We start from the raw sequence: 26,148 nt of genomic DNA, 5'->3' as shown, positions 1-26,148 counted from the left end.
GGACTACCTTGCCCAGAAATACAACATGACACATTTAATTATTAAATGATACATTGATTGATGCCCATGAGTGGATCAGATAATGAATGAGTGGATGGATATTTATTGATTTAATCTGGGCACCCTTGGTCCTCCTCTGGGCACTCTTGGTGCTCCATAGCAATCTGAAGATGCATGAGTTAAGATTTGTCAAATGAAAGTTGAAATTGAATGCACCATCTTTATTGAACCATCAACATGAATTACATTACAATAAGTCAATAAAAACAACTTTCTCCCCCGACACCTCGAAACTAGTGGCAATGTGTTGAATGCAAAAATACCTCCTTAAGGATACTCAAAATACATGTCCTGCATCCACGCAAAAGCAGCAAACGCATGCACTGTAACTAGAAATGAATATCAACATTAATATAAGTTTTGCTAACCGTCTTCGTCTTCATTCTTATATCCCTTTTCTCAAACCAAAGTCTTAACCATTTACAATAATAACAAACAAAAGCTTTCTACTGGAACAAACAACTCTTTATGCACAGCAAGCAGATTTACTTCTTAACAACCAATTTCTTGAAAAAAAGATCCAACGTCAAGTTATATGAATGAAGTAACATTTTCAACATTTAACGTTTACGTACATAGAAAAGTGACTCCCAATACTCACCCTTTTTTTTTTTTTAATCATACTTGAGAAAAAAATTAACTCAACACGTCTGTAATACATGATGACGCTGGAAGAACTGTACAAGCACTGCTCTGCATCATTCACAGTCACATCTCGTCCGTTGAATCTGAGAAAGACCGCTCCCGCCGCTCACGGCCTGTGACAAAGTTGAGCAGGTCGACAGCGGTGACAACCCCAAAGACCATCTGCTTTAAACTGGGAGAGCCGTCTGCCAAGTCTGAAACAGAAGTAGAACGGAAAAGAAAAGCATTAAGTGCAGGACTTGCACGGCAAATTGAAAATATGCTGAATAAATAAAGCCATTGATACAGTGCCTTTCATCCATTGCACTGATATAGTTTGAAATATTTTCATACAGTATTACATCCATGGACACGTATAATCCTTTGAATCAGATGTTTTCATAAACAACAGCCGGAGTTTTCATTGATTAGCACACCGTCCATTTTTGCAAATCCGGTTGAGAAAGCAGCTGTCTTCTAAGTGCTTGTAACAAAGAACGCTCGTCGACACTGGCGTGAAATTCATTTGCTTTGCGAGAACGAAACTGTATTGTTCCAATTTTCTGGTCCGTTTTTGTGACCTATTTTTTATCTTTTGGCCACTCAAACGACTCTTTGTCTGAATGTGTACAGCGCATTGCCACACAGCGCCGAGGTGTTACGCCGAATAACTCGATAACAATGGCAAAGAGTAGTTAACGGGACAATCAACAATGCAGTGGCGACTCTGCATTTTAAATGCATTAAATGACGTCACGTGATTGCACAACACAAGCATTCTCGATGTTATGCTATGACACTATGTGTCTAACGATGATCCTTGGTGGGTTGCGTTGAAAAAACTAACCCAACGTATGCTTGAAACCGTTTTAGCCTTCAGTGTTATTCAAAAGGTGGTTGGCCAAGTTTACTTCACACCTGACCTTTAAAGTATGTGTGGTGAGCAGGGGGAGCAGCATTATCATCAAGTTAGTAAGCAGTAGTATATGTTAGTGTTAGCGTCTAATAAACAACACTCGTATAATCGGCACGCACTGGGTTGCTTCATGAAATTGTTGACGGGGCAGGGAGTGTTTGTGTTTGGACATGTGCCCACGCCCCACAAAAATTTATTTGAAGCGCTCACTTGTTTTCCACACTCTGACTTGGCTTCTTCAAGTGTAAGCAAGCAGGCGGCCACCGCAAATACGCTGAGCATACAATGAGTCTATTTTAAGATGGCATCAAATGTGCTGTGTGTTTTTTTGTTTTGTTTTGTTTTATCCTTGGAGTATTTTGCCACAAGCATGCCACAGATGTGTTCTTTAGACACATGGAAACTGTTTCAAATTGTGAATACTGAGTTGTGTGATCTAAAACACACGTGTATTTTTTCAGGTAGTCTGGAGCAAAATGTTTAGACAACTTACACTGGATCTGCTCATGAACCACCAGGGCAAAGTGATCTATTTCCAGAATTCGGGACAACTTTCCCAAGTTGTCCAACAGGCGGATCTGAAATGATGATACAAGGGGACAATGAAAGTAACTAAACATTCAAATCAATAAACAAACGAGATGATTTGGCAAATCAAGGCTTTATTGCCCAGTCTTGACGAGAAATATGAAAAGAAAATAATCCAATCTGGAATTTGATTTCAAAAGGATTTCGGTCGAAGCAATAATTTAGTCTGACCTGTTTGAACTGCTTGTAGAGCACTTTGCTAACCGGATCCGACAGCTTGATCTTCCCTGCAAGTATAGAAGCCAGCATGTTCCCCAAAGTCACCATACCCAGGATGACCCTAAACATCGGGACAAAAACGCACAATGAAGCATTTCGCCATGGTAAACATTTGCCATTTATGTGCTACCAGGTCACACACCCGGACTCATCCACCACGGGCGCCTGGTCAAAGCCCTTCTCTTTCAAGATTTTGATTGTCCTCTGGCAGCTTACAGTTGGCAAGACAGTGAGAGGTGCACACAGGTTCAAATATTGCACGCTTAGGTTCCACCACCTGACCAACAAGAGAGAGATTGTGCATCTCTTCAGTAAATGTCCGATTTACATATGAAAGGACTGCACGTTGAGATTTGCTCGGGATGAAAATGTAACTTGCAACATACCAGGGTTTTTTCACCGTGAGTTCCTTCTCGCTCAGGAAGCCCTTCTGCACCATCCATTTGTCGCTCAGGAATTTGGACCTTGTAGAAAGCATTTGGAAATTCATTTTTTTCTAACCCGATCCAGTTGATCAGAGCTCATCATTAATCTAAACTGGTTTGATACATTGGTGAAAAAAGAAACTTCTGGGCCCTCTATAGCCATCCATTTTCTGTGCCGATTAACCTGTTCAGGGTCATGGGGACGAGACTGATCACCTGCCAATCACAGGATGAGCACAGGCTGGATTCATACTTTATGGTTCTGGTGGTACATTTCAAACATGCTTCAGTGCATGATTCAAAATTAGGCTTAATCCAAATGTGTATAAAAATCGGACACACATCACACCTTATGTGAATGCACCGATTGGATATACTCTGTCACTGCTTGACATCAATGAAATATACCCATCGGTGAAGAGTATACCTTTATGTCAGCTCAAATCATAAATAAACGTGCTGACGATCTATTATTCCAAAACTACAGCAAAAGCAGACCAATATGGTACATTACAAGGGAAAATGTGTTCATTATTCAATAGGGAAAACAATTGCAGAGGGTGGTCAGTGGAGAAATTTGAAGTGATATCCAAAACCGCAATCTAACAGCCTTCTTGCTTTGAGGCAGCTGCCAAACCGCGCGAGTGACCGTACCGGCCTGCTTTATAACTAATTGATGCCTTACATGTAGTTTCGGACGGAGTCTGGAAGGATGACCACACAGCGCTGTCCTTCTTTCAATTCTTTGGCAACAATGACAGCAGCTGCCATGGCGGTGCCAGAGCTCCCCCCTATTTAACACACAATTACTTTCACTGCCAAGATTAGCTTAGCATGGTGGTGATAATATTTACTGTTACTTCGGGTATGTTTCTGGTTGGGATGTGCAAGCGCTTACCGCACAGCAAGCCCTCATCCCTGATCAGCATTCGAGACATATTGAAGGACTCCTCGTCATTGGACTTATACCAGCTATCAATAACCTGACAACGCCAAATGAAGACATCAGTGGCTATCACAGACAAACAAGCACGCGTGAAGAAAAGTCGGGGAAGGCCGGTGCAACTCACCGATCTGTCGAGTACGGTAGGAATGAAGTCATAGCCGATGCCCTCCACCTCGTACTGGGTCTTATCCGTCTTGTTCAGTTCTTCTGGCTCTGCGAGGCAAGAGCCTAATGGGTCCACACAAACAATCTAAAGACACACGTTCCAAAGTTAGTCCGAGCTGACAGTTGACACATCGGATTCACGCATTCTTCTAACAAGGTAGAATCAAGATCTTTGGCTGGGCCAGACAGTGACAACCAGCTGTTTCAGTAGAAAACATCGGCTGACGTTTGGCCATGTCCATCCAACCGAGTGCTTCGTCATCCTGTCAGGAGCGATACCAGCGGACTGTGGCTGTATTGCGGACTAGAAAGGGGCGATTTGAGAGTGGTTTGTTTTTGAGTAATTTCTCCAAAACAAAGTGATAAAACTTGAAAATGCAGGCTAATATAATTTTCCTGATCAAATTTTACATAACCAAAGTTTTTGAGTAAAGAAATGGGACATCCTGGCAGGATCATCCCTTTAAGTCTTGTTCATGAGTGAGGGAAGAATGGAGCAGGACATTGACGTCTGCAGCGATATTGACGCCGTAATGGCCTGTCATGGTGGAGAAAGAGCAGAGCTGAAAGGCAAAACTCTCAACAATCCTACCCTCACCTGGGTCATGAGCGAAAGAACAAGATAGCAGATACAAGCGACTGAAAGTATTTTCCTTTGCTGGGTGTTTGGGCAGTCCGTTAGAGATGAAGCGAAACGCTCATTCATCCGGGAGGGGCTTCGAGTAGAGCTGTTACTCATCAACATCATCAGGAGCCAGATGAGGTGGCTCGGGCATCAGATTCGGATGCCTCCTAGGCACCTCCCCAGTGAGGTGATCCGGGCATGTCCCACCAGTAGGAGGTCCCTGGTGTGACCCAGGATATGCTGGAGATACTATGTCTCCAGGGCTGCCTGGGAACGCCTTGGGATACCCCCAGAGGTATTGGACGAAGTGGCAAGGGATAAGCAAGTCGGGGCTTCCCTGCTTAAACCGCTTCCCACATGACATCATCCCAGATAAGTGGAAGAAAATGGGACGGATCTACATAATAATCCCTACTGTAATTTCTGGGAACTGATTACCTTGATGTTGGGGCAACGTTCCTTTAGTTTGCGGGCAATGCCTGTAATGGTTCCTCCAGTGCCGGCTCCTGCCACCAGCATGTCCAGTTTACCTGTCGAGAGAGAGAGAGAGAGAGAGAGAAAAGAAAGTATCAAGCAAGCGATCCCAACAGGCCATGCCATCAGAGTGCGGTATTTGTATTTGATTGTCATGGCGTGGATGTCTCGTACCGTCGCACTGCTCCAGGATTTCTTCAGCTGTGGTGTCGTAGTGAGCCAGTGGGTTGCTCGGGTTGCGGTACTGATCCAGGATGTGGGAGTTGGGGATCTCGTTTTTCAGGCGCCAGGCAACTCCCACGTGGGATTCGGGGGAGTCAAAGCGAGCGCTGGTCGGTGTGCGCACGATTTCGGCTCCGAGTGCTCTCAGGACATCCACCTGCATTGAGAAAGGGTCTTTTAATGAAAGTTCACAAACAAGTCTCAAAAGGGCGGAAGAAGTGAGTGTGTGGCCAAGACAAACTCACCTTCTCCATGCTCATTTTCTCCGGCATGACGATGATGCAGCGGTAGCCTTTCACGGCTGCGGCCAGAGCCAATCCAATGCCTCAACATAAGCAAACAAGATTTATGAGGCTTCTGCTTTCATCTTATTAAAATACCTTTCGTCATAGCAACGCATGCACTTGTGAACACAAACGTGCGCTCACTTACCAGTGTTCCCAGAGGTGGGCTCGATAATGGTGTCTCCTGGTTTGAGGACACCCGCTCTCTCTGCGTCCTCCACCATGCGCAGACTGATCCTGTCTTTGACACTGCCGCCCGCATTGAAGAACTCACACTTGGCCACTACCAAGACAATGAAACGACGAGATTTATTTCAGCTACAATTGATGGAGAAACACCATTTACATATCTGTGATGGAGCGACTCCCCAAGCAGTGGGGTGCGGCTCCTCTTACACTATTTTTTCTTCTTTTTGGGAGGGGTTAAAGGGTAAAACAAACTTTAAACATGTTATACAATACTTCATTGTCATTGGGCATACGCAGTTGACCGTAGAAAAACGGTCAACTGCGTTCCCCCCTTCTTGACATCTTTTTGCAGCTGATGCTGTTTTGCATGTACATTTATAAAGCAGAGGAAAACCATAAACTCGCACAGCAACGAGCTTGCGTGGCAACCCTTCCAGATAGCATGATATGTGATACAAGTTAACACTGTTAATTATAAAATTTTCACTACAATAAACAACTTTCCGTACTACTTTATACTATGGCTGTCAGGATACAGTGATTCCTTGCGATATGAGTGACTCTGTTTACGGATTTTTCTAGTTACAAGTCAGGCATGGACGAGCACCGATACCAGGTATGGATATGATACCGGCCTGATTTTAAGGTACTGGGTATGAGAAGAAGCTGTCGCTAGCAGCCGCCAATACTTGTCAGAAAAATAAATAAATAAATAAATGAATAAATAAAAATTTGGACATCCGAGTCCTCCTCGGCAGTAGTTCGCGTCAACGAATCATCAGAAAGGTCTTTGTTCAGGGGAAACCTTTAGTATTGTTGCTTATTTACATGTTATTAGGCCACAAATATAGTGGCTTGACCCAATCGACTTAACACCAAGTGTCCCTTTAACAGTTAGAAATTTAATTTGCCAAACAGTTATCCCAAACTTCTTGTTGAAAGTTCATATAGGCATTTACAACAGTAAATAAGTGGTTCATGAAGGATGTGCAAATCTCAATTTTAACCTATTCTTGACCCCTTAATGAGGGCACCATTATTCGGTAAAGCGGTGATTAATTTCCTCCAGGATAATGTCGTCTTCAGGCCAGAGTGAAAAACAAGTGTCACCTCGCGGTGGAAGATTATCCCTTGTGCACGGAGACTCACATATTTCACATTTGAGTCCAAATGCTTTTGGGATTTTGTTGATCCGCACCAGGGGAGTGTCACCGATCCTGTGCAAAATGTTCGGAAGGATGGCAGGCGTGGGCGTTCTGTCAGCATAAAAATAATAACGCAGGTGTGTCAGCAAATACACATGCATGACAAAAATTATCATTCAACTGGCAAGGGCTGTTCTGTCACGCCATTTCGTTTGATCGAAGCATTTTCTTCTAAACTAAATGAGAATTTTCTTCCCACTCACCGTGGGATTTGAGCGTGAGGGGATTCTGCCTGTGATGCCCCAAGGCTCCACTTGCAGCGGCTAGGGAGGTCCGGGCGGATCCATTTCCTCTGAATGCCAACGTTCGGCTCTGCCTTATCCTCGGCCGTCGGCGCACTGTCTAGCCCCTTAAGCGGGAGCAAACCCTCATGTCGTTTTAATTCACCGTTGGTTTGGTGAAGTAGCTTGGCGGTGTGGGGGCATTTGGGGCTTTGGAGAGGGGCCTCTTTGGACATGGGAACTGACGGCATGGCTTGCTTTGGAAGAACCAGAAAAACGAAAAAAAAAAACATAAGATTAAAATGCCATGTTCAAGAAATTTTGCCATTCAATGATCAAGGCAAAATAATTGACATTTCGAGCAACTTTTTCAATAGCCCAGTTGAGGAAGGACGTAGACCATGCACTTCTCATTTGGGAGTATTGAGCAATAGTAGAATACCCCCCGCCCCCCAAAAAAAAGGCAGCTCAATAAAAAAGCACATTGAAATGATTTTTCAGTCACGCCAACAATGATTAATCCCAGGCTGTTTTGTTTACACTGCACATACTCTTTGTTAATGTTATTGTTTATTTTCTCAGCACATATTTGCTTTTTAGACACATTCATTTAATGAGAGAGGGGAAAACAACTTTTTTAATTCTCTATGCACAAAGAGTTGGATCCAGAGAGAATCCTCACAAGCATCAAATATTAAAATAAACAACTTAGTTTTTTTTTTTTTTTTTTGCCATTTGCCTATTAGATAGAGCATAACATGGAATTCCACTCCTGTTCCACCCCACTCCCACAGAACGCTGTAGTTCTTTATCTTGGGATGTTTTGACAAGGCCGTGTCTCCAAAATGCTGGTTTGTTTTAAATTATGCAGAAATATGGAGTTAGTGACTCAGTAGATAAATTACAGTCACGCTGGCTCTTCTAGCTAATATTGGCTCAGTCTATTTGATTTCAAGAACAAAAAGCCATCTAGTTCTTAAGAAACAACTGCTGCTGTTATAATTAAAGTTAAAACTACTTTTTTAAAAGAATCGTTTTAAATGGATATTATGAATAGAGCAAAATGTTGTGCCACCTGCATTCTTAAACAAATGAATGACTATTTTCCCTTGCCTAATGATTATAAATGCTTTGCCTTATTAACACTTGCAAGCATCCTTCCTTTTTAACATATGGTTGTGCTTGTAAATTTACACACCTTGGCCGAATTTGGGAAATACTGGTAAGGTGGGGGGGGGGGGGGGATATTATACATGACTGAACCATCTATTTATTTACTTGCTCATTGCTATGTTTTGTTTAGTTTTTGTTAGTTGTGCTATTTTGAAATTCCATACACTCCAAGTTCAAAACTACCGGTAATGTGTTTTACCTTATCACACACTGTCTTTCAAAGAATAGTGTGCATGTTGTAAGTTCTGCAAAGGTATGTAAATTTATAAGCATAAAACTGTATAATCATCATAATTCTAAGAAACAGATGTCATTCAAGGCGGTCCGGTGGGCGACTCATGGTTAGCACATCCGCCTCACAGTGCAAAGGTGCAAGATTCGATTCCGGCTCCAGCCTTCCAGTGTGGAGTTTGCATGTTCTCCCCGTGCCTGCGTGGGTTTTCTCCGGGTTCTCCGGTTTCCTCCCCCATTCCAAAAACATGCGTGGCAGGTTAATGGAACACTCTAAATTGTCCCCAGGTGTGAGCGCAAATGGGTGTTTGTCTCAATGTGCCCTGCGATCGGTTGGCAACCAGTTTAGGGTGAACCCCGCCTACTGCCCAAATACGGCTGGGATAGGCTCTAGCACGCCCCGCGACTATAGTGAGGATAAGCGGATCAGAAAAAAAAGATGTCATTCAGTTACTAATTTCAGTGGCATGACACTAGGGAACTTTATCTGCTGTGCTGGGAACGACTAGATATAGCACCCAGTTTCACAGTTATCACGTGTCGATTTAAACAGCGATCATTCTTTGTTTGTTTAGTGAACATATAAACAGATAACAGACATTTTGTCAGGAAGTAAAGAGAGGTCTTTTTTTTTTTTAAACAAATAGTCATCATTCAGTATAATTTACATGTTCAAAGGAAGTAGGAAGAAGTAACAAACTTATCTAGCCCTACCCCTTGTTCTTTGAGTTTTAATGATCATTCATTGAGTGTATCTAACTCTGAAAAGAAAAGGAATAAAGTCAACAGGTAGACCTACTCAAGTGTACAAATGCATTTACACTTATGCGAGCTGTTCTCTATACCTTATATGCCTCCAACTTTCAGTTTGTAGGGGGTCTACTTAGGCACACACACTGGCACATATACACACACATCTATATATAACATTTAAATTGATTTTAGACACAGCAGATATCATTATATACAATATGAATAAAAGTATTGTGGTCGGCCTATTCAAAGGTTTTGAAGTCCATATTTTTATCATCTATTTTGCATGACTACAATTTCAAATTAAATCCTCCAAAGAGGATACATCAGATTTATATTGGTGAGATCCGTAACTTTTATATGGAAGTCGTTTATTATTAGTTTTCTGTGGCATAATCAGATTTTCAAACACCAACAATTTACGGGAAGGTCATTTTCAATTGAAAAAAGAAAAAGCCCTGGCTGCGCTGTCAGCAGAAAGCACAACGCAGCAAACCCAGATAGACATCACAAAGGGGATAACCGTGAATAGCAGGAATGCAGACCGAAGAAACACAACGTGACAAATGAAAACACGCAACAAGAAGACCTCAACGTGTTTGAAGGTGCGTCAGTAACCCAGACGCTGCTAGTGTTGCAATCTTGCATCAGAACAAAGCAAATTTCGAATTTAAAACCTCGCCACTCTGCTCACTATCACTCTTTCCGCAAAAGTTAGAACAGCAAATTATACACGTTGTGCTAAAATATCATTTTTTTGCCAAATAATCAACCGAGACATTTAAAAAGAACACGTTGGTGGAGTTGCGTCAGCTTCCGCGGATGTACAGGTCACGGCTAAAGCGCCAACATTTAACATAATTACGCTTCAATCCAAGCTAGCGCGATCGCTCGATATTCACTCACCTATTAATAATTCAAACGTGGTCGCAAAAAAAAAAACTGGACAAAGAGTCGAGACAAGCGCAAGAGACTGGAGATGCTGTGCCAGGACTGCGGAGTTAGAAACGTCCGATCTGCAGCTTCCGTGTCGAAGCGTGCAGATTTGATGCTTACACTTTGGGAAATCGTCATGAAGCTCGCTGATTGGCTGCGGTGAGGGCGTCAGCCTGAGCTTCTCCACGACTCACGGACGGAGATTTCTCGTTACTGGATTGGTTCACGCAGTCCCCGCCCTCTGTTTATGGTTTATTGACCGACCTGACGTGGATCCCAAATCGAACGACTTTTAGAAAGATTGCAGGTGCGCACGGCTAAAAAGAAATAAACAAGGAAAGAGGTAACGGTGAAAATTGGGTAAACACTTCCATTGCAGAGAAGAGCTGCCTCGTCTGTTGACATTTTCAAAAAGCTGTTCGAGTCGAGGGTGATTGGGATCGGCCGAAACCCGGTTAGCATATATAAATGTGCTGAACAGCGAGCATGCGCGTCCTCTAATTTGAAAAGTATTTTGGCAGGCATTCCAGACGGACTTGTTTTCATTTTTTTATTCCATCGCTCCAAAAAACGTTCGTGATACTATTTGTCACGAGTACATTTTCTGGTTGAACCTGAAGTGCACTACAACAGGTAAATTTGATATGATCTCCTGGAAACGTTTTAACGGACATGTCCATTGTCCAAGTGTTCCACGTGTCAGTACTTTTTGCACAACTCGCTGCTGTCTGACAGGGAGCTGAACGCAAACTTCTAGAGGCGTTTGATTCGTGAAGATTTCTATGTTTTTCTGCAACGTTGCCAGCCTCACTGTTGCATCCTGCTGATGACACAAGGTTCAGTGTCCTCATTCCTCAGAGAACACCCTGTTAACTTGGTCTCATGATGCCTAAATGCGAACTGCATGAAGAAAAAACTTTAAATAGCAGTTTTGATTATCCCCAACTTTTGAAGTGGTGTTTAGCTTAACTGATATTAACTGTATGTGTGTGGATTTATTTATTTTTTTATTTGTAAATCACTGTCTAGTGATACAATAATAAAATACCCTACTGGAGAATTACAAGCTTAAAACGATAATAGAAAAAAATAGTTCATCAAATAAGTTAATAGATGCTCCAACAAAGAGGTACGCTGTATATTCTATGCCACTGTGACTGGGCCAATCACAAATTTGAGTGAAACTGCAGATATTCCAGCGCCATTTCTTCAAAAGACGAGATGCCTCCCTTCGACACACACAGACACAAAGCACCCAAACGGGCATTTGGTTTTAATTATTTCCCACATGTATGAATGTAGCACATGTGCATCTCTTCAATCGTGTGGATTCTTAAAGGACTGAAGTGATATTTTCAGAAGTAAACAATGCAGAGTAACAAATCAGTTTTATTGACAAAGCAACCAGTTGTTCATAAAAAAGGGATCAAAGAAAAGCACGTTGATAATTCACCAAAAGTCAAAATAATTTTGTTTTCACTGTGAGGGTTTTGGTAGAGCGTTGTGTCTTCAGCCTTCAGAACCTTCCTGAGCGTTCTCTGTCTCTCGACCTCCGTCTTTCACGGTCCCGTCGCCGATCCTTAGAACGGGAACGTCTGTCCCGGGAACGCGAGCGGGAACGTTGCCTGTTGGCAGAGAAAAAGCAAAATCAGTTGATAACAAACATGAGTAGTGAATCGAAGCAACTGATCTGCACAGCGTGAACAGATGTCTGGACCTTTTTCTACGGCGTCCGTACAACTCTCGCCGAAGTTCCCTTGATATCGGTTTCAGGTGCATGAAGTTGCAGAAGCCACCTCGGGTGCACTCTCTGGAAGACAGTTAGTATGTAAGCGCATTGTTTTCTGTGGCCCGACGACTCCACATTTCAAATTGGTTTGGGAAATTGTGGACGTCGTGTCCTCCGGGCCAAAGTGGAAAAAAACATCCAGACTGCTATGGAAGCAACGTTCAAAAGCCAGCATCTGTGATGGTTTGGGGCTGTGTTAGTGCCAACGGCATTGGGTAACTTTCACATCTGTGAAGGCGCCAATAATGCTGAAAGGTACATACAGGTTTTGGACAAACATGTTGTTGTCCAAGCAAGGTCTTTTTCATGGACACCCCTGCTTACTTCAGCAAGACAATGCCAAACCACATTCTGCACGTGTTACAACAGCGTGGCTTCATAGTAAAAGAGTGCGGGTACTAGACTGGCCTGACTGTAGTCCAGACCTGTCACCCATTGAAAATGTATGTGCAGTATGAAGCCTAAAATACAACAACAGAGACCTTGGACTGTACATCAAGCAAGAATGGGGAAAGAATTCCATCTACAAAGCTTTACCAATTAATAATAATACATTTTATTTATAAGCGCCTTTCAAGACACCCAAGGACACTTTACAATAACAAACTTAGTGTCTTCAATTTCCAAACGGTAATTGAATGTTGTTGAAAGAAACGGTTACGTGGCACAGTGGTAAACAAACCCTGTCCCTGCTTTTTGGAACGTGTTGCAGCCATAAAATGTTAAGTTAATGATTATCTGCTGAAAACAAAGTTGATCAGTTTGAACATTAAATATCATGTCTATGTAACGTATTGAATTAAATATTGGTTGTAAAGGATTTGCAAATCTTTGTATTCTGTTTTTGGTTAACAACACCCCAACTTAATTGGAAGTTTGTATAAAATTCATAACTAAAAGAGTGTCTTACCGAGATTTTCTTCAAAAGTTGAAATGCATCGCATATGTTTATTTTGACCGATTACGCATGTTCTCGGCTAAAAGAAGAGGATACATTTTTCTGTTCATAATCCAAGCGCAAGTTCCCAATTGTGGTTACTCACCCCATTTCATATTGGCGGCAACAAGCTTCCCTGAAGTCAGTGACAGGGGAGAGCTCAGCGTGGACGGGCTGGGCGTTGAACCAGCGGTTGTTCAAGTCCATGACAGCTTTTTCCGCGTCCTCTTCACGACGGAACTGCAGACAAATTTGGAAAGTGGTGGTTGTTGACATTCCATCAGGAAAACCGATCAATTTCATCATTCAAAAAGTACCTTGACGTAAACGTTGCCGACAAGATGGTCACCCAAGTTGTCACAAACATTCATCTCTTCCACTTCCCCGTACTTCTCCTCCATCTCCGTGAAGACCTCCTGCACAAACACAACTTGAGTTTCTTATCCACCATTCTTTTCGGCAGCAACATTTAGAGAAAGAGGACACACACCACATGGAGACGCCTGCGTTTCACGCCCAAGACTTTCAAAATGACGTTACATTCAAAGCAAAAGGAAAGGTGTGTGGTCTCACACCTGTATCACCCCTATCCAAAACTAGTAACAGGTTACAAGATAGGTACGTTACAAAAAAAGTCAACCTACCTGTTCATCGAAACTGAGCATATAACACTGAATAGATTTAGATTAGATTAGATATCCTTTATTAGTCCCACACTGGGGAAATTACAGCCTCCAGCAGCAAGAATGTAGGCAGAAAGAAGAAGAAGAAAAAAAAAAAATTTGTGACCTCAATAAAACTAGCCCTATTTCGTAAAGAATGAGTTATGGATTCATGCTGTTTTATGTTGCAAATTGGTCCTAAATGACTTGTCCAGAAATCATTGAAAATAAATGGGAAATTAGTCGATAATAATTGTAACTGTTACATTCGGCTTCAGTATTAGCCATTTTATAATATCTAAACTTTGAACAAGTGGAGAGTGACATGACTGGTGCTTTTCAACACTAAATGTGAGTATTAAGAGTGTTTGAAAAGGTAAAATAAATGTTGAATAATGTTATTCATAATTACAGCAAGTGCTGTGATGCTTAACTTGGGAACAAAATTGTGGAATAATGGTAAGGTGTTTGCTTCTCGTGCTAGCTAGCAACTCATTCAGCTATGAGCTTAGGTACACGCTTGCTCTGTGTAACATAAGCTCTTAATATGTTAGCATTACTATTTGTGTTGTTTGCCTGAGCTCCCCCCCCCCCCCCCGGAATATGTCAGCAACTCAAAAATATCCCGAATATGCCGTCCCACTGAATTCATCGTCAAAACAATTGTAGTCCTCCTTTCAGTTGATGATGGCCCAAGCAGGGCTCGCAGTTTTCTCCCTTGTTTAAACACTAGCTTTCTCTACTGAATAAAGATGAACATCGGGCCACTTTGTAACATCTCCCTCACACTCTGTTATGCCATAAGGATCGGAACGTTGCTTTCCATCTGGCAACGTTAGTTTGTAAAAGTAATTTCCGCAATCTTTTACAGCTAGTCGGCTTATTTATTATTATTTTTTATGATTATTATGATTAGGAAAGGACAGAGCTGACTCTTCCTACTCAGGAAACTGAGGTCTTTTGGGGTTCAGGGGTCACTCCTTAAGACTTTCTATAACTCGGTGGTGGCCTCGGCCATCCATTATGGCATTGTCTGCTGGTCAGGCAGCATCTCGGCCCGGGACAGAAAGAGACTGGAGTGACTGGTCAGGAGGGCCAGTTCTGTCCTGGGCTGCTCCCTAGACACTCTAGAGGAGGTGGGCAACAGGAGGATGCTAGCTAAGCTAAAACTATGATGGACAGTCCCTCCCACCCCCTCCAGCCCGCCCTGACAGCACGAGGTAGCTCCTTCAGCCAGAGACTCTTACACCCGCGCTGCAAGAAGGAGAGATACCGCCACTCGTTCCTACCGACTGCTGTCAGGCTGCTGAATAAAAAATAAAATGTGTTATCTATATTTATATTGCACTTCACTGAACGGTGTACATTGAAACTAACATTTATTTTGTGAATGCAAACACTTTGTTTTTCTTATTTCTTCTTTCTACCCACAATCTTGCTGCTGTAGACTGTAAATTTCCCCAGTGTGGGACAAATAAAGGATATCTTATCTTATGTGCATATTAATGAACCCCGCCGCTCTTTCTGCGCCAATAATGTCCGCGCATTCTGCTTACGTCATCTTTATTGACAAACTGAAAATGGGTCTGTTGGCAAGCTCATGAAATTCAAAAGTTAATGAAATCATTGTTTCCACCCACTCTATGTCCAAGTAGTTGTGACAAACGCAAATAGATCTCATTGACGTGTCACACAGGAAAAAGGAACAATAGAAGAGGTCACTCACCTCGAAGAACTCATCATAGTGCTCCTGCATTTCCACATCACTGACGGCACCTGCAGTGACAAGACCGCATTGTCAAGAACCTCAACTTGGGTCATTTTGCGCTTCCCGCACGAGATGAAGTTATAACAACAGTCTCGTGTGTGTGTATTCTGGCAGGACAAGTTTTGATTACGTGAAGAACGTCACGGTGAGGTTCTTGATGCACTTGACTCACTACAAACAAGAATCTGGGGTCAGCGACCCGCTTCTGTGGATTGGACATTGTGTGCTTAGTGTTGGATGAGTGCAGAGCCAACAGACTCAGACAAATAGGCCTTCATATGTAGAGTCTGAAAGATGAAGTCGTGGTTAATCCAAGAAGGGTTCAATCGTGGCCAGTCATGGGCCCTTAAACCTGAGAAATCAACCCTCCTTGGATGTTAAATAAGTTCAGCATCAGGAAGAAAAAAAGAAATTGAACGTCTCAAGATGCTTTGTGCAACCACTCACCGCACTGTCTGTCACTACTAGTTTTTAGACGGGAAACTGCACGTGGCTCCTTAATTTCAAATCCAGACAGATTTATACAGAAACTGTGCAGTAACATAAGTGCAGTCAGTGCTGGAGGGTCCTAGGGATGAAGAAGAACTTACAGTGCAAACCATCAGCAGACTTGGGCACAGTTTTCAAGGTTATGAAGGTAAATGTTCAAGGGGGAAATGGTCTGAAATACAAAACGTAAACTTCTGTGACACACAACAACGAAAAATGAGGAGCTGGGGAGGGAAAACATGTTGTTAGAATCCGCAGGAATCGCATCATATTAAAGAGCTCAAAAAGAGCTTTGCGCCTATGTGCCCTAAAACTTTCAGAGCCATAGGTTGCACGTTCCAAAACTTGATTTTCCTATCTTGAGTGAAGATTGGAGATCACAACGCAAAAAGCTCGTTGTGGCTGAGCACAGAAAAACAGCACAGAGATGCCCTTTTTTTCTCTGCCCAGGTCATTCTAATCAGAATGTTGATAAAGCAAAACTTTTAACCAGCTCATTTCTGGAGCCCTTACAAAAAAGCAACAACTGAAACAAAGTGCTGCACATAAAAAATATATATCAAAGATGAAACAATCATTAAAAAAAAAGAAAAAAGCTGTCTCATATTCAAAAACCGCTGGGGTGTTTTATTTGTGGGAGAGTGAACACAACGCTCAATTTAAAATCTTAAATATGATTGCGTAAATGAATGTGTTCTTGCAGCTTTATCGCAAAACTGAACTTTCATTCAACTAAAACGCCACATTTTGTTTATGATATCACTGGAAATAGATAAGTGCTGTGACCGCATGCTCGGTAAAGTTCCCCTCATGCAGATCGCCTGTTTCTAATTCGGGGTGGAGGACGTGAAGTTCGATGCAAAAATCAAACAGGTCTTAAGTCACATGTCCAGTTTACTGTTTAACAAGCCAGCCTGTGAGTGGTGTACTCTTCCCCACCAAATGTTTGCTCTGGGCGTTGCTCCAAGAGCCAACGTGCTGATTTTTATGTTCTCGGGTGTTGTATAGCAGGCAGCTGTTTCGCAAAGCGCGACGCAGCAGAGCTGCAAGCGACACCCCACGTGCGGCTGCCACGTTAATTCATCACAGGGAGTGCGGGGGATACTTACAACGTGACGCGTCGGCCGTCTGTGCGCTGTTCTGCGGGTTACGGTAGATGTTTTGTATCAAAATGGTCTGCAGAAAGAATGAACGATTCAAAGGGAAATCAAATCAGCACCGGATAACAATTGTGGAGCAATGCCATCCTCACCTGGCTGAAGGTCGGTTTGTTGTGTAATCTTGAACAGCGATCTCCATGTCTGCAAGCTCCAATTTTAAAATAGAAGGAACAATTGACCCTGGAAGGAGTGAAGGACTAAAATGAACATAAGTTGTTGGTGGTGGACCTGGCAGAATAAAAATGGCCTCACAACTTGGTCACTTGCTGTTCAACAGCTTTTTGAGATTTCACATCATGTTCTTCTTCCCAGCTATTCTTTATAAAGGATGGACTTCAGGTCACAAAACACCTTTTTGCGGTTTCATTTCAAGTCTCACAAGACGGACATTAGGCCTTCGTCATTTAACAGCTGAAGCTTTGCAGTTTGTGTAAGCACGAGCCATACTGACTTGAAGGTTTTCAAAGGCTTCAAGGAGAAGATAATGATGCATCAACAACTTGAAGTCAGTACAAGTCAAGCCTTCTCACTCAATTTCACTTTCCAAAGCATCTGCTGAATCAGACTTTAGTCCATGATGAGTACTTTCCGTGGCGTTGCGCAAACGCCTGCTCGAGAAGTTTGGTGTTTTCAACAGTGGTGGTAGTAGCAGGCAAACCACTAACCACTGCGTGGGTTGGTCAAGAACAGATCTCATTTTGAGAAACTTTCCATGAATAGAGTGAAGTGTAGCACACGGAGCCAATGTCAGATGGTGAACGACAGGCAAATGAAATTATATGCTCACAAAATACACAACGCTTACGGCGTCAAGCATTGATGGCTGCACAAATGTCTGAACGAGAGCTGAAATGACACAGGCTGGGGGAAGAAAAAAAAACTGACTTTTGGAGCACCCTGTATTTTGGGTTTTGCATAAGTCTTCTCCTGGTTTGATTCGCGCATTCTTTCTTTCTCTTTCAGAGCTGACTTAGCAACGAAAAATAATGCTAACACCTTTTGCAGAAATAGATCGGACAACGCTGTAAGTGCACCTCTTTGCTAGCTTGCGGTTTCGCGCTTGCAGCTGTGTTCCAACCAAAAGTAGAGGCCCTGTGAATAATTGGGGTTTTCGTGGAAGCCAGCATTAAGATGACTCAGAAAAGCTGAAAATGTTGCAACGTTAAAGCACTGCCATTATGTTTTATGTCTTTCAAAAACAAAAGTATTTGATGATTCCATTAAGAAATGAAAAGAAGCCAAGAACATTAGAGCGGTCATCCTGAAACAGAAAGGATGATATCCATTAAGAGTTACGCCCCGCTTAGGATATATAGGACTTGTAGAGAGACGTCGCCTTTGCGAATTTGTGCCTTGACCATGATTGCTTGTATCACACGTGTGCCCTGAACGTTCAGTAAAGCCTCTTGCAAGAACTTCTCCATTTCCAGCCTCTGACTTCGCACCTCACCTCAGCCCGAATCAAACGAACACGCGGAGGACCTGGGGGGAGCAGAGGATGGTGAAAGGATCCCGCCGTGTCCACAGCAACCTCTCCCTCCCCCGCCCCCAACAAAGGATTATCATTATTGGCTACCTTTTCATTTCGTGGGAACACTTCAAATCATGAACACGATTTCCCATAATTTATGTTCACAACACAATAAACAGCATAAACAATAAAATGACTCAAAAAAGAGCATAAAGCTGTACTCTTTGGAATAAAATATTTGAGTTAGATTTTAGAAAAGATAAAATTGATGGGGGGGCTTCCTGTTCTTCCGGCTTTGGTTAACTTAATTTTGTTCATCTGATTATAATCGCAATGATTGTAATCATCCTTTTTCACTAAATGACTATCAGTCACTCAGATTGAGTGAATACATTATTATGCAGGTATCATGAAGGTAACGAACTAAATTCAAATGCAGAATTGGTGCAACGTAAGGCTTTTGCTGCTCGTCTGCAGCGAATTGAAACGAAACAATCCCGCCAATTTAGTCATCAACTTCATTAGCGATAATAAACAAAGCTACAAGTAAACACTTGGCCAACTCCAACAACATGTGCACTTATGAGTTTTTTTCCCCTAAAAGACTGTTAAGCGCCTTGCAGCTTCAGACTTGCGGACGTGATTTCCTGTTTCATTCATTGGGCTAGCTCAGCTCGTCTTGCTAATATCATCTTAACTATCCCCTTTATTACAAGTCTACGCTATCAACTGAGCTACCACTAGGGCGCGGAAACTGGACTGGTAGTTTTTCAGTCAACAGTCTTTCTCGCTTGATTAAACAAGAGTCTAGAAAACTTACTTGTCTTTTTCTGTGCCGAAAATGGACGCCAGATACTCCGCCATTTTCGGCTCGTCGGGGGGCGTAAGTAACACGTAATTACGTAAGAAATGACGTCAGGACGTATGGAACAGCCGTTTACTCAAGACTGGCATTTTCCAATGACATCTATAACCACACAGAGGCGCTGTTCTTCAAAAATACCACGCACCGTGTTAGGGTAGTTGGATGTGGTTAATTTGTGTTCGCGCGTGAAATACGGTACTAAGTCAGGTTGTGCGGAACATGAGAACACAAAAAAATTGTTGTCTTGGTCTGTTTGGAGACTGCAGCTTTTGCAGAAGGCGAAGCCCACCCACCAATTTCCAAGTACTTCCACTTCTCATTTGCACAGACAGAGGAAGTTGTACTTCTGTTTGTGTATGCAAACGATCGTGGGACTGAAGCCAGTTTCATTTTGAAGTGACTGCAAGATGTGGAGTATCATCCTCAATGATGAACCACTCATGGAGTGTGCTATTGGGGTCTATCTTGGCAGTGCTGCATCTCACTTCAAGTGTTAGCAGTAAGTTTCTTTTCTATGAGAATTATTTTTTATGTTTAATTTTTTTTGTCGAAGGACCCCCAGAAAAGTGAGTATGAATTCTCACTCTTTCAAACTTTGTTAGGTGTACGTGTGATGTGTGATAGAGCCTTGGTGGTTTTAACTTTATACACTCGCACGGTGGATAAATAAAACAATTATGTGATTGACAGGCATCATGGTGGAATAGTGGTTAGCACGTCTGCCTCCCCTTCAACTTCAAGGGTCAAATCAGGCCCTCATTTGTGGAATTTGGACCTATTGTCACTGTATGCCTGGGAAGAGGCCTGCATGATTGCTGTATGGATTTCTGAAACTGCATATTTCCATTCACTATTTTGTGCGTCTGAAGCTAAATGTTAGTGCTACCGTCTTATAAATCTATCCATTCATCCATTATCCGAGCCGCTTATCGTCATGAGGATCGCAGGCGTGCTGGAGCCTTTCCCAGCTGTCTTCGAGCAGCAGGCGGGTTACACGCTGAAGTGGTCGCCAGTCAATTGCAGGATACATATAGGCAAACAACCACTCACGCTCACAATTTAACATTAACCATTAACTTACCATACATGTTTTTGGAATGTGGGAGGAAACCGGAGAAAGCCCACGCAGGTACGGGGAGAACATGTAAGCTTGACACAGGAAGGCCCTGCACCTTTGCACTGTGAGGCGGACATGCTAACCAGACAACCACTATGCTGCCCTTATAAATCAATCTGAGTGATAATTCACATTTTTCTCGTCCCTTCTGTCCAGATGGTGAAGGCTGCCTGGAAATCATGGTGGGGCTCACAAATAATTACACAACTCTACCTGGGAAAAACCTCCAGATTAATTGCACATGTTCCTATATTAACTGCACTCACCAATCGGCATACGATGTCTCCTGGTATAAGTTGCAAAGAGACGCTTATGTGCCAGTGACCTTTGACTCTCATACTAACATGAAGTCGATAAATTTAAGCAATGTGGAAACGATGTTGTTATTATGCTTCACAAATATACAAAAAAGCAATGCAGGTATCTATCGGTGTCAAAATGGATTCACCGTCGGACACAACATCCAAGTGTCTGTGTATGGTATGTCTTTGCATCATCATGAATTGTGATTAGTTTTGGAGGCTGTTCTAACATTGCATCCAACCATTGTTTTTTTTTTGTTTTGTTTTTTTCAGATAGCAACATGATGACCAACACCTCACTTAGGAATGAAAGCAGTAAGATAGTTTTTTTTTTGGCAGCTAATTCTGCACGTATTTCAACATGATTATTTTATTCAGACACTAGCCTCAAATGATGATTTGTTACACTTAGATTGCACATTTCTTCGAAAAAATAAAGTGCATATTTCTGTCTGCAGGTTTGCCAGAGGAAGGTCGAGTGATGTACTTGTACTCTGCCATAGGCACAGTGGCATTCGTCATCATCGTGATATTTATATCAGTCATGTCATTGCAACGGTGCAAAGGTGAGGAGCTTTCAACCAACCATTATTTTTTTAATGCCAATATATACATGACTATGGAGAAAGCACCAGGTACTATATATATTCAACTGTTATATAACAAGAAACTCGAAGGCACATGTGGTTGTTTGATGCATGAATGGCAAATACATTTCCTGGTGGATTTGAATCGTTCACATCGCAGTTCATATTGTGACATCATGAGACCAAGAACACATTTGATAACTGCTTCAAACAGGATGTTCTTGAGCAAAAGTGGTCACTGAGCTCAGAGTGTCATCGAGAAAGAGACGAGAGAAGACTCACAGAAGGGCATAGAAGTGATGCGGACATGAGGGCTGTATCTCGTAATATGTGAATGGATAATATGTTTAAATATACATCTATAATAAAATGTCATGTTACAATATATTCAAGTTGATCGAATTAAGTACGTTTGTTGAGAGCAGTCAGTTGTAGAGTATTTAGCTTTAAATTACAATGAGGGATGGAGGAAATCAGAGGTGATCATGTCATTTTCAGCTAATCCTGTATAAGTGAAAAAGATGAGTTGTGGTCATTTTCTGAACATTTCCTTTAAAAGTCACCAATAAAACACAATAATCCTAACGTGCAAATATCTTCCCAAATGGAACAGTTAGTTTTTTATTACATCATGTTATGCTTCTCTCAATGCTTTTTTAAGTAGCGATGCTGTGACAATAACTGAACCACACGCACACACACACACACACACACACACACACACGCACGTCTGCCTCCGTCTGTACAAGGAGACAATGAACAATGTGAAAACATTCAGGGCAAGCCGAAAGATACTAAAGAAGTCTGCCTTGCCTGATATAAGGAAGCCACCTCGCTAAAAGGCTTCGTCAAAAAGTTGAAAGTACGACAAACGGGTTGGCAATTGTGACCGGGACTTGGTACGGTATCAGCAGATATTTAGGATCGAAGACTCGGACTCAGGTGAAAAAGAAAATGATGGTGACATCACTATATATCATACATTTGCGTTTTATCATTTAGAACTGCTCGTTATTTATTTAGGTAGAATTTTAGTTTTTCTCATTGGTTTTTTTTTTTTTTGTGGAATAGATTTGATTTGAATCATTATTTAAGTACATTTAACTTTTTTTAAAGGGATACTTTACTTTTTTGTTTTTCATTTTCAGCAGTAAAAAAGTTAGCATTTTGACAATAGTGAAATTGATAACTTTTCATGTACAACAGATTTTAAAACGCTTTTTGCCACTTGTTGTTGACTGAAAATGACATCACATGTCCTCAAGGCTCAGGTAACAACCAATCAGGGCTCATGTGAAATTTGCAGGCTGAGATCTGAACCCAAAGTACTGTAGAGTCAGTCAACAGGAAGGAGCAAAAAATGTTTTTAAAAGTGTCGATTGTACTTTGCACATGAAAAATAATGAAGTTATTAAATTCATCCGTATCCCTTTAAGCATAGTGTTAATGATTAAGATAAGATAAGATATCCTTTATTTGTCCCACACTGGGGAAATTTACAGCCTTCAGCAGCAAGAATGTAGGCAGAAAGAAGAAGAAAAAACAAACAAACACCGTTCAATTAAGTGCAATATAAATACAAAATGGATAAATCGCAGTACTATTTACAGTTGTTTTCCACATCATTTAATTATTATTAATATTATTGTTGCTATTTTTTATTCAGCAGCCTGACAGCAGTTGGTAGGAACGAGCGTCGGTATCTCTCCTTCTTGCAGCGCGGGTGTAACAGTCTCTGGCTGAAGGAGCTACCTAGTGCTGTCAGGGCGGGCTGGAGAGGGTGGGAGGGACTTTCCATCATAGCTTTTAGCTTAGTTAGCATCCTTCTGTTGCCCACCTCCTCCAGAGTGTCAAGGGAGCAGCCCAGGACAGAACTGGCCCTCCTGACCAGTCGCTCCAGTCTCTTTCTGTCCCGGGCCGAGATGCTGCCTGACCAGCAGACAATGCCATAATGGATGGCCGAGGCCACCACCGAGTTATAGAAAGTCTTAAGGAGCGACCCCTGAACCCCAAAAGACCTCAGTTTCCTGAGTAGGAAGAGTCGGCTCTGTCCTTTCCTAATCAGGGTGTCCGTGTTTGTAGACCAGTCCAGTTTGTTGTTCAGAAGAACACCTAGGTACTTGTAGGAGGTCACCCTTTCTATGTCCATACCCTGGATGTTCATCGGTGCTGGTGAGGACTGTTTCCTGCAGAAATCCACAACCAACTCCTTAGTTTTCCTAGGGTTGATCTGGAGGAGATTCTGCTGGCACCAGTCCACAAAGTCCTTCGTCATTCCCCTGTACTCCCGATCGTCCCCCTCTGTAATGAGGCCAACAATCGCAGAGTAATCGGAGAACTTCTGAAGGTGGCAGTTTGGAGTGGCGTGTCTGAAGTCCGAGGTGTAGAGGATGAACAGGAATGGAGCCAGAACAGTCCCCTGCGGCGCTCCAGTGCTGCAGAGAAGCCTGTCCCACTCACAGCTCTGCAACCTCACGTACTGCGGCCGATTTGTGAGGTAGTCTGTGATCCATGCTGTGAGATGGTGGTCCACTCCGGCGTTCTGCAGTTTGCCTCCCAGCAAGTTGGGCTGGATGGTGTTGAAGGCACTGGAGAAATCAAAGAACATGATTCTCACAGTGCTCCCAGCCTTCTCCAAGTGTGACAGCACTGAGTGGAGGAGGTAGATAATGGCGTCTTTCACGCCGATGCCAGGCTGATAGGCAAACTGCAGCGGGTCCAGTGCCGGGCTCACCAACGGTCGAAGGTGGGCGAGGACGAGTCTCTCCAGCGTCTTCATCAGATGAGACGTCAGCGCCACCGGTCTGTAGCTGTTCAGCTCCTTAGGGTGGGGGGTCTTGGGCACTGGGACCAGGCACGAAGTTTTCCACAGCTGTGGAGCTCTGCCCAGCTTCAGGCTCAGGTTGAACATGTGCTGGACAATGTCACACAGCTGGTCAGAGCAGGTCCTGAGGAGCCGGGAACTGATCTTGTCTGGACCTGCTGCCTTCCTCACATTCATCTTCCTCAGTTGGTTCCTCACCTGCTCTGTTGTGACGGACAGGCAGGAACCAGGTGACAGACTGGGTTGATGAGAGCTGGTCGAAAGAGGAGGGGGAGGAGAAGAAGTCCTCAGTGAGAGTGGTTGCAGTTGGTGGTTGGGGGAAGGGACAGACGACTGGTCAAAATGGTTGAAAAAACGGTTCAGTCCATCTGCCCAGTTCTTGTCCTTCTCAGTCAATGTCTTTGGGCTGTCATGGCCTGAGATGGTTTTCAGGCCCCTCCAGACACCAGTGACATTGTTGGCCTGCAACTGGTCCTCCAATTTCATCCTGTATATCTTCTTCCCCTCCCTGATCTTTCTTCTCAGCCGAATCTGCACGGCCTTCAGCTCCTCTCTGTCTCTCGACAGATGACAAGATAACGTTAAGATGTGCATAACGTTACAGTAATCTACCTTTGGGAGAAAAAAGCCTCTGTCTCGTTTGATGAACACTTTGGGCTACTATCATACTGTATGTTAATGTTGTCATTATGGTGATATTTGGAGAACCAAGTTTTTTCTGTCATGCCTCTTAGTGTAAAATGTGTGAGAGCCACTCCATTAGTCGATTCATGGATCAAAGATCTGTTTCGCCGTTCAGCTACTTTTAGAGGACACCAAGTTATGCAAAAAGCACTGAAGCGTGCATTGAGAAGTTTATGAGAGGTCAAATGAAGTTCACCTGTAAATACTGCATTTTAGAGCTCTCTTGAAATTTCACCCAAAAGCCAAATCTCTCCATCCGCTGGCAATAGCATTTTTCTATTGCTAAATTCATGTTCATCAACATATTGGATCTAATAACGTACATTTCCCTCATGCAGGTCACGCAAGGCGAGAGACACAAACTGAAACTCAAGTGAGGCAACCGAAATCTTTCGTGCAACATAACATTTGAAAAGGTTTATCAACAGTATCTCAAAATGATTTATATTGATGTTTGTCGCATCTCTCTTCGGTAAACCAGCAAACCGGTGTCAAACCACAAGATCCACCAACCTCCTCCAGCAGCTACATTTACAATAGAATGAGTAGAAAGGAAGAAAAACATCCAACAACAAGGGCAGAGAAAGAGGGAAGCTTCATCATGTATGCCGCTCTCAACCACCAACTACCCCCCGGTGCTCCCATTCGACCAAGGAGGCCCAAAGAGGAAAGTTCCGAGTATGCAGATATACGAGTATGACGTATGACCGGTGTTGGAAGATCAGATTTTACCCACGTTCAAGTCAAGGAAATGACTTGTTTCACATGAGACTGAAAACAGCAGCTTCCTCTCACATCCCAGATGTCAATCTCGGTTTCGTAGGGATGAGATACGACTTTCAGAGGTCGTTGTTACATCCCCCTCTCCGCCCCCCCCCCCCGCCCCCACAAGAAATGTAGCTCCAAGAAGAAATTCGCATCATGAGCGGAAGGAGAAGCAGGTTGCATAAATCATGTGCATTGTGGGTGTGCATTGTAGGTGTGACGCTTGCGGTTTGTGAAAGTGTTCGAGTTTGTGAATGCAGCGCCTGCAAAATGCTACGTGCACGGTCACGACACTCTTACAAGTGGTGCTAACTTTTAGCCCCGTGATTCTCATCTGTCCTTTGATAATTAAAGACAACATTCTGTCCGGATCATTGATGTTCATGCTGTTCAATGAAGACATAAGTAAAATCAGTAAATCAATGAAATATTACCTCACTTGAATCTGAATCAGAATGAGGGTTAAATGTTG

At 42.8% G+C, this 26,148-nt stretch overlaps 3 protein-coding genes across 6 annotated transcripts; 1 reads left to right on the top strand and 2 right to left on the bottom strand.

Moving 5' to 3' along the window:
* Positions 1-206: 206 nt before the first annotated feature.
* cbsa (cystathionine beta-synthase a) lies at positions 207-10,394 on the bottom strand. 2 transcript variants are annotated; one of them, XM_086117554.1, is made up of 15 exons: positions 10,227-10,394; positions 7,146-7,420; positions 6,887-6,993; positions 5,697-5,831; positions 5,510-5,589; positions 5,217-5,421; positions 5,007-5,098; positions 3,903-4,028; positions 3,731-3,815; positions 3,518-3,623; positions 2,794-2,871; positions 2,550-2,684; positions 2,360-2,468; positions 2,094-2,178; positions 207-899 (listed from the first exon to the last, which is right to left on the bottom strand). In XM_086117554.1, the coding sequence occupies exons 2-15, from the start codon at positions 7,412-7,414 to the stop codon at positions 769-771; spliced, it is 1,743 nt and encodes a 580-aa protein (XP_085973680.1). In that variant the 5' UTR covers positions 7,415-7,420; positions 10,227-10,394; the 3' UTR covers positions 207-768. The 2 variants fall into 2 exon arrangements, with proteins under 2 accessions (XP_085973680.1, XP_085973688.1); XM_086117562.1 differs by having other exon boundaries at positions 7,146-7,416; positions 10,227-10,370.
* A 1,233-nt stretch (positions 10,395-11,627) lies between these two features.
* On the bottom strand, positions 11,628-19,467 carry LOC147210869 (splicing factor U2AF 35 kDa subunit-like). The gene is made up of 8 exons (XM_086117576.1): positions 19,353-19,467; positions 17,154-17,241; positions 17,011-17,077; positions 15,371-15,420; positions 13,300-13,398; positions 13,089-13,222; positions 11,974-12,066; positions 11,628-11,881 (listed from the first exon to the last, which is right to left on the bottom strand). Exons 1-8 carry the CDS (start codon positions 19,394-19,396, stop codon positions 11,773-11,775), a joined length of 684 nt encoding a protein of 227 aa, XP_085973702.1. The 5' UTR covers positions 19,397-19,467; the 3' UTR covers positions 11,628-11,772.
* Positions 19,468-19,592: 125 nt separating this feature from the next.
* btla (B and T lymphocyte attenuator) lies at positions 19,593-26,047 on the top strand. 3 transcript variants are annotated; one of them, XM_086117526.1, is made up of 6 exons: positions 19,593-19,896; positions 20,671-20,994; positions 21,090-21,131; positions 21,275-21,382; positions 25,250-25,284; positions 25,393-26,047. In XM_086117526.1, exons 1-6 carry the CDS (start codon positions 19,824-19,826, stop codon positions 25,609-25,611), a joined length of 801 nt encoding a protein of 266 aa, XP_085973652.1. In that variant the 5' UTR covers positions 19,593-19,823; the 3' UTR covers positions 25,612-26,047. The 3 variants fall into 3 exon arrangements, with proteins under 3 accessions (XP_085973652.1, XP_085973669.1, XP_085973661.1); XM_086117535.1 differs by having other exon boundaries at positions 19,840-19,963; XM_086117543.1 differs by lacking the exon at positions 20,671-20,994 and having other exon boundaries at positions 19,595-19,896.
* The last annotated feature ends 101 nt before the right edge of the window (positions 26,048-26,148 follow it).

Source organism: Hippocampus guttulatus, chromosome 1, assembly GCF_054856545.1.
Source record: "Hippocampus guttulatus isolate MCC_2025c chromosome 1, RoL_Hgut_1.0, whole genome shotgun sequence".
In the NCBI taxonomy this organism is placed as follows: Eukaryota; Metazoa; Chordata; class Actinopteri; order Syngnathiformes; family Syngnathidae; genus Hippocampus; species Hippocampus guttulatus.
Note: the sequence above shows the minus strand (reverse complement) of the source record. Positions and strands in the feature narration are given on the sequence as shown.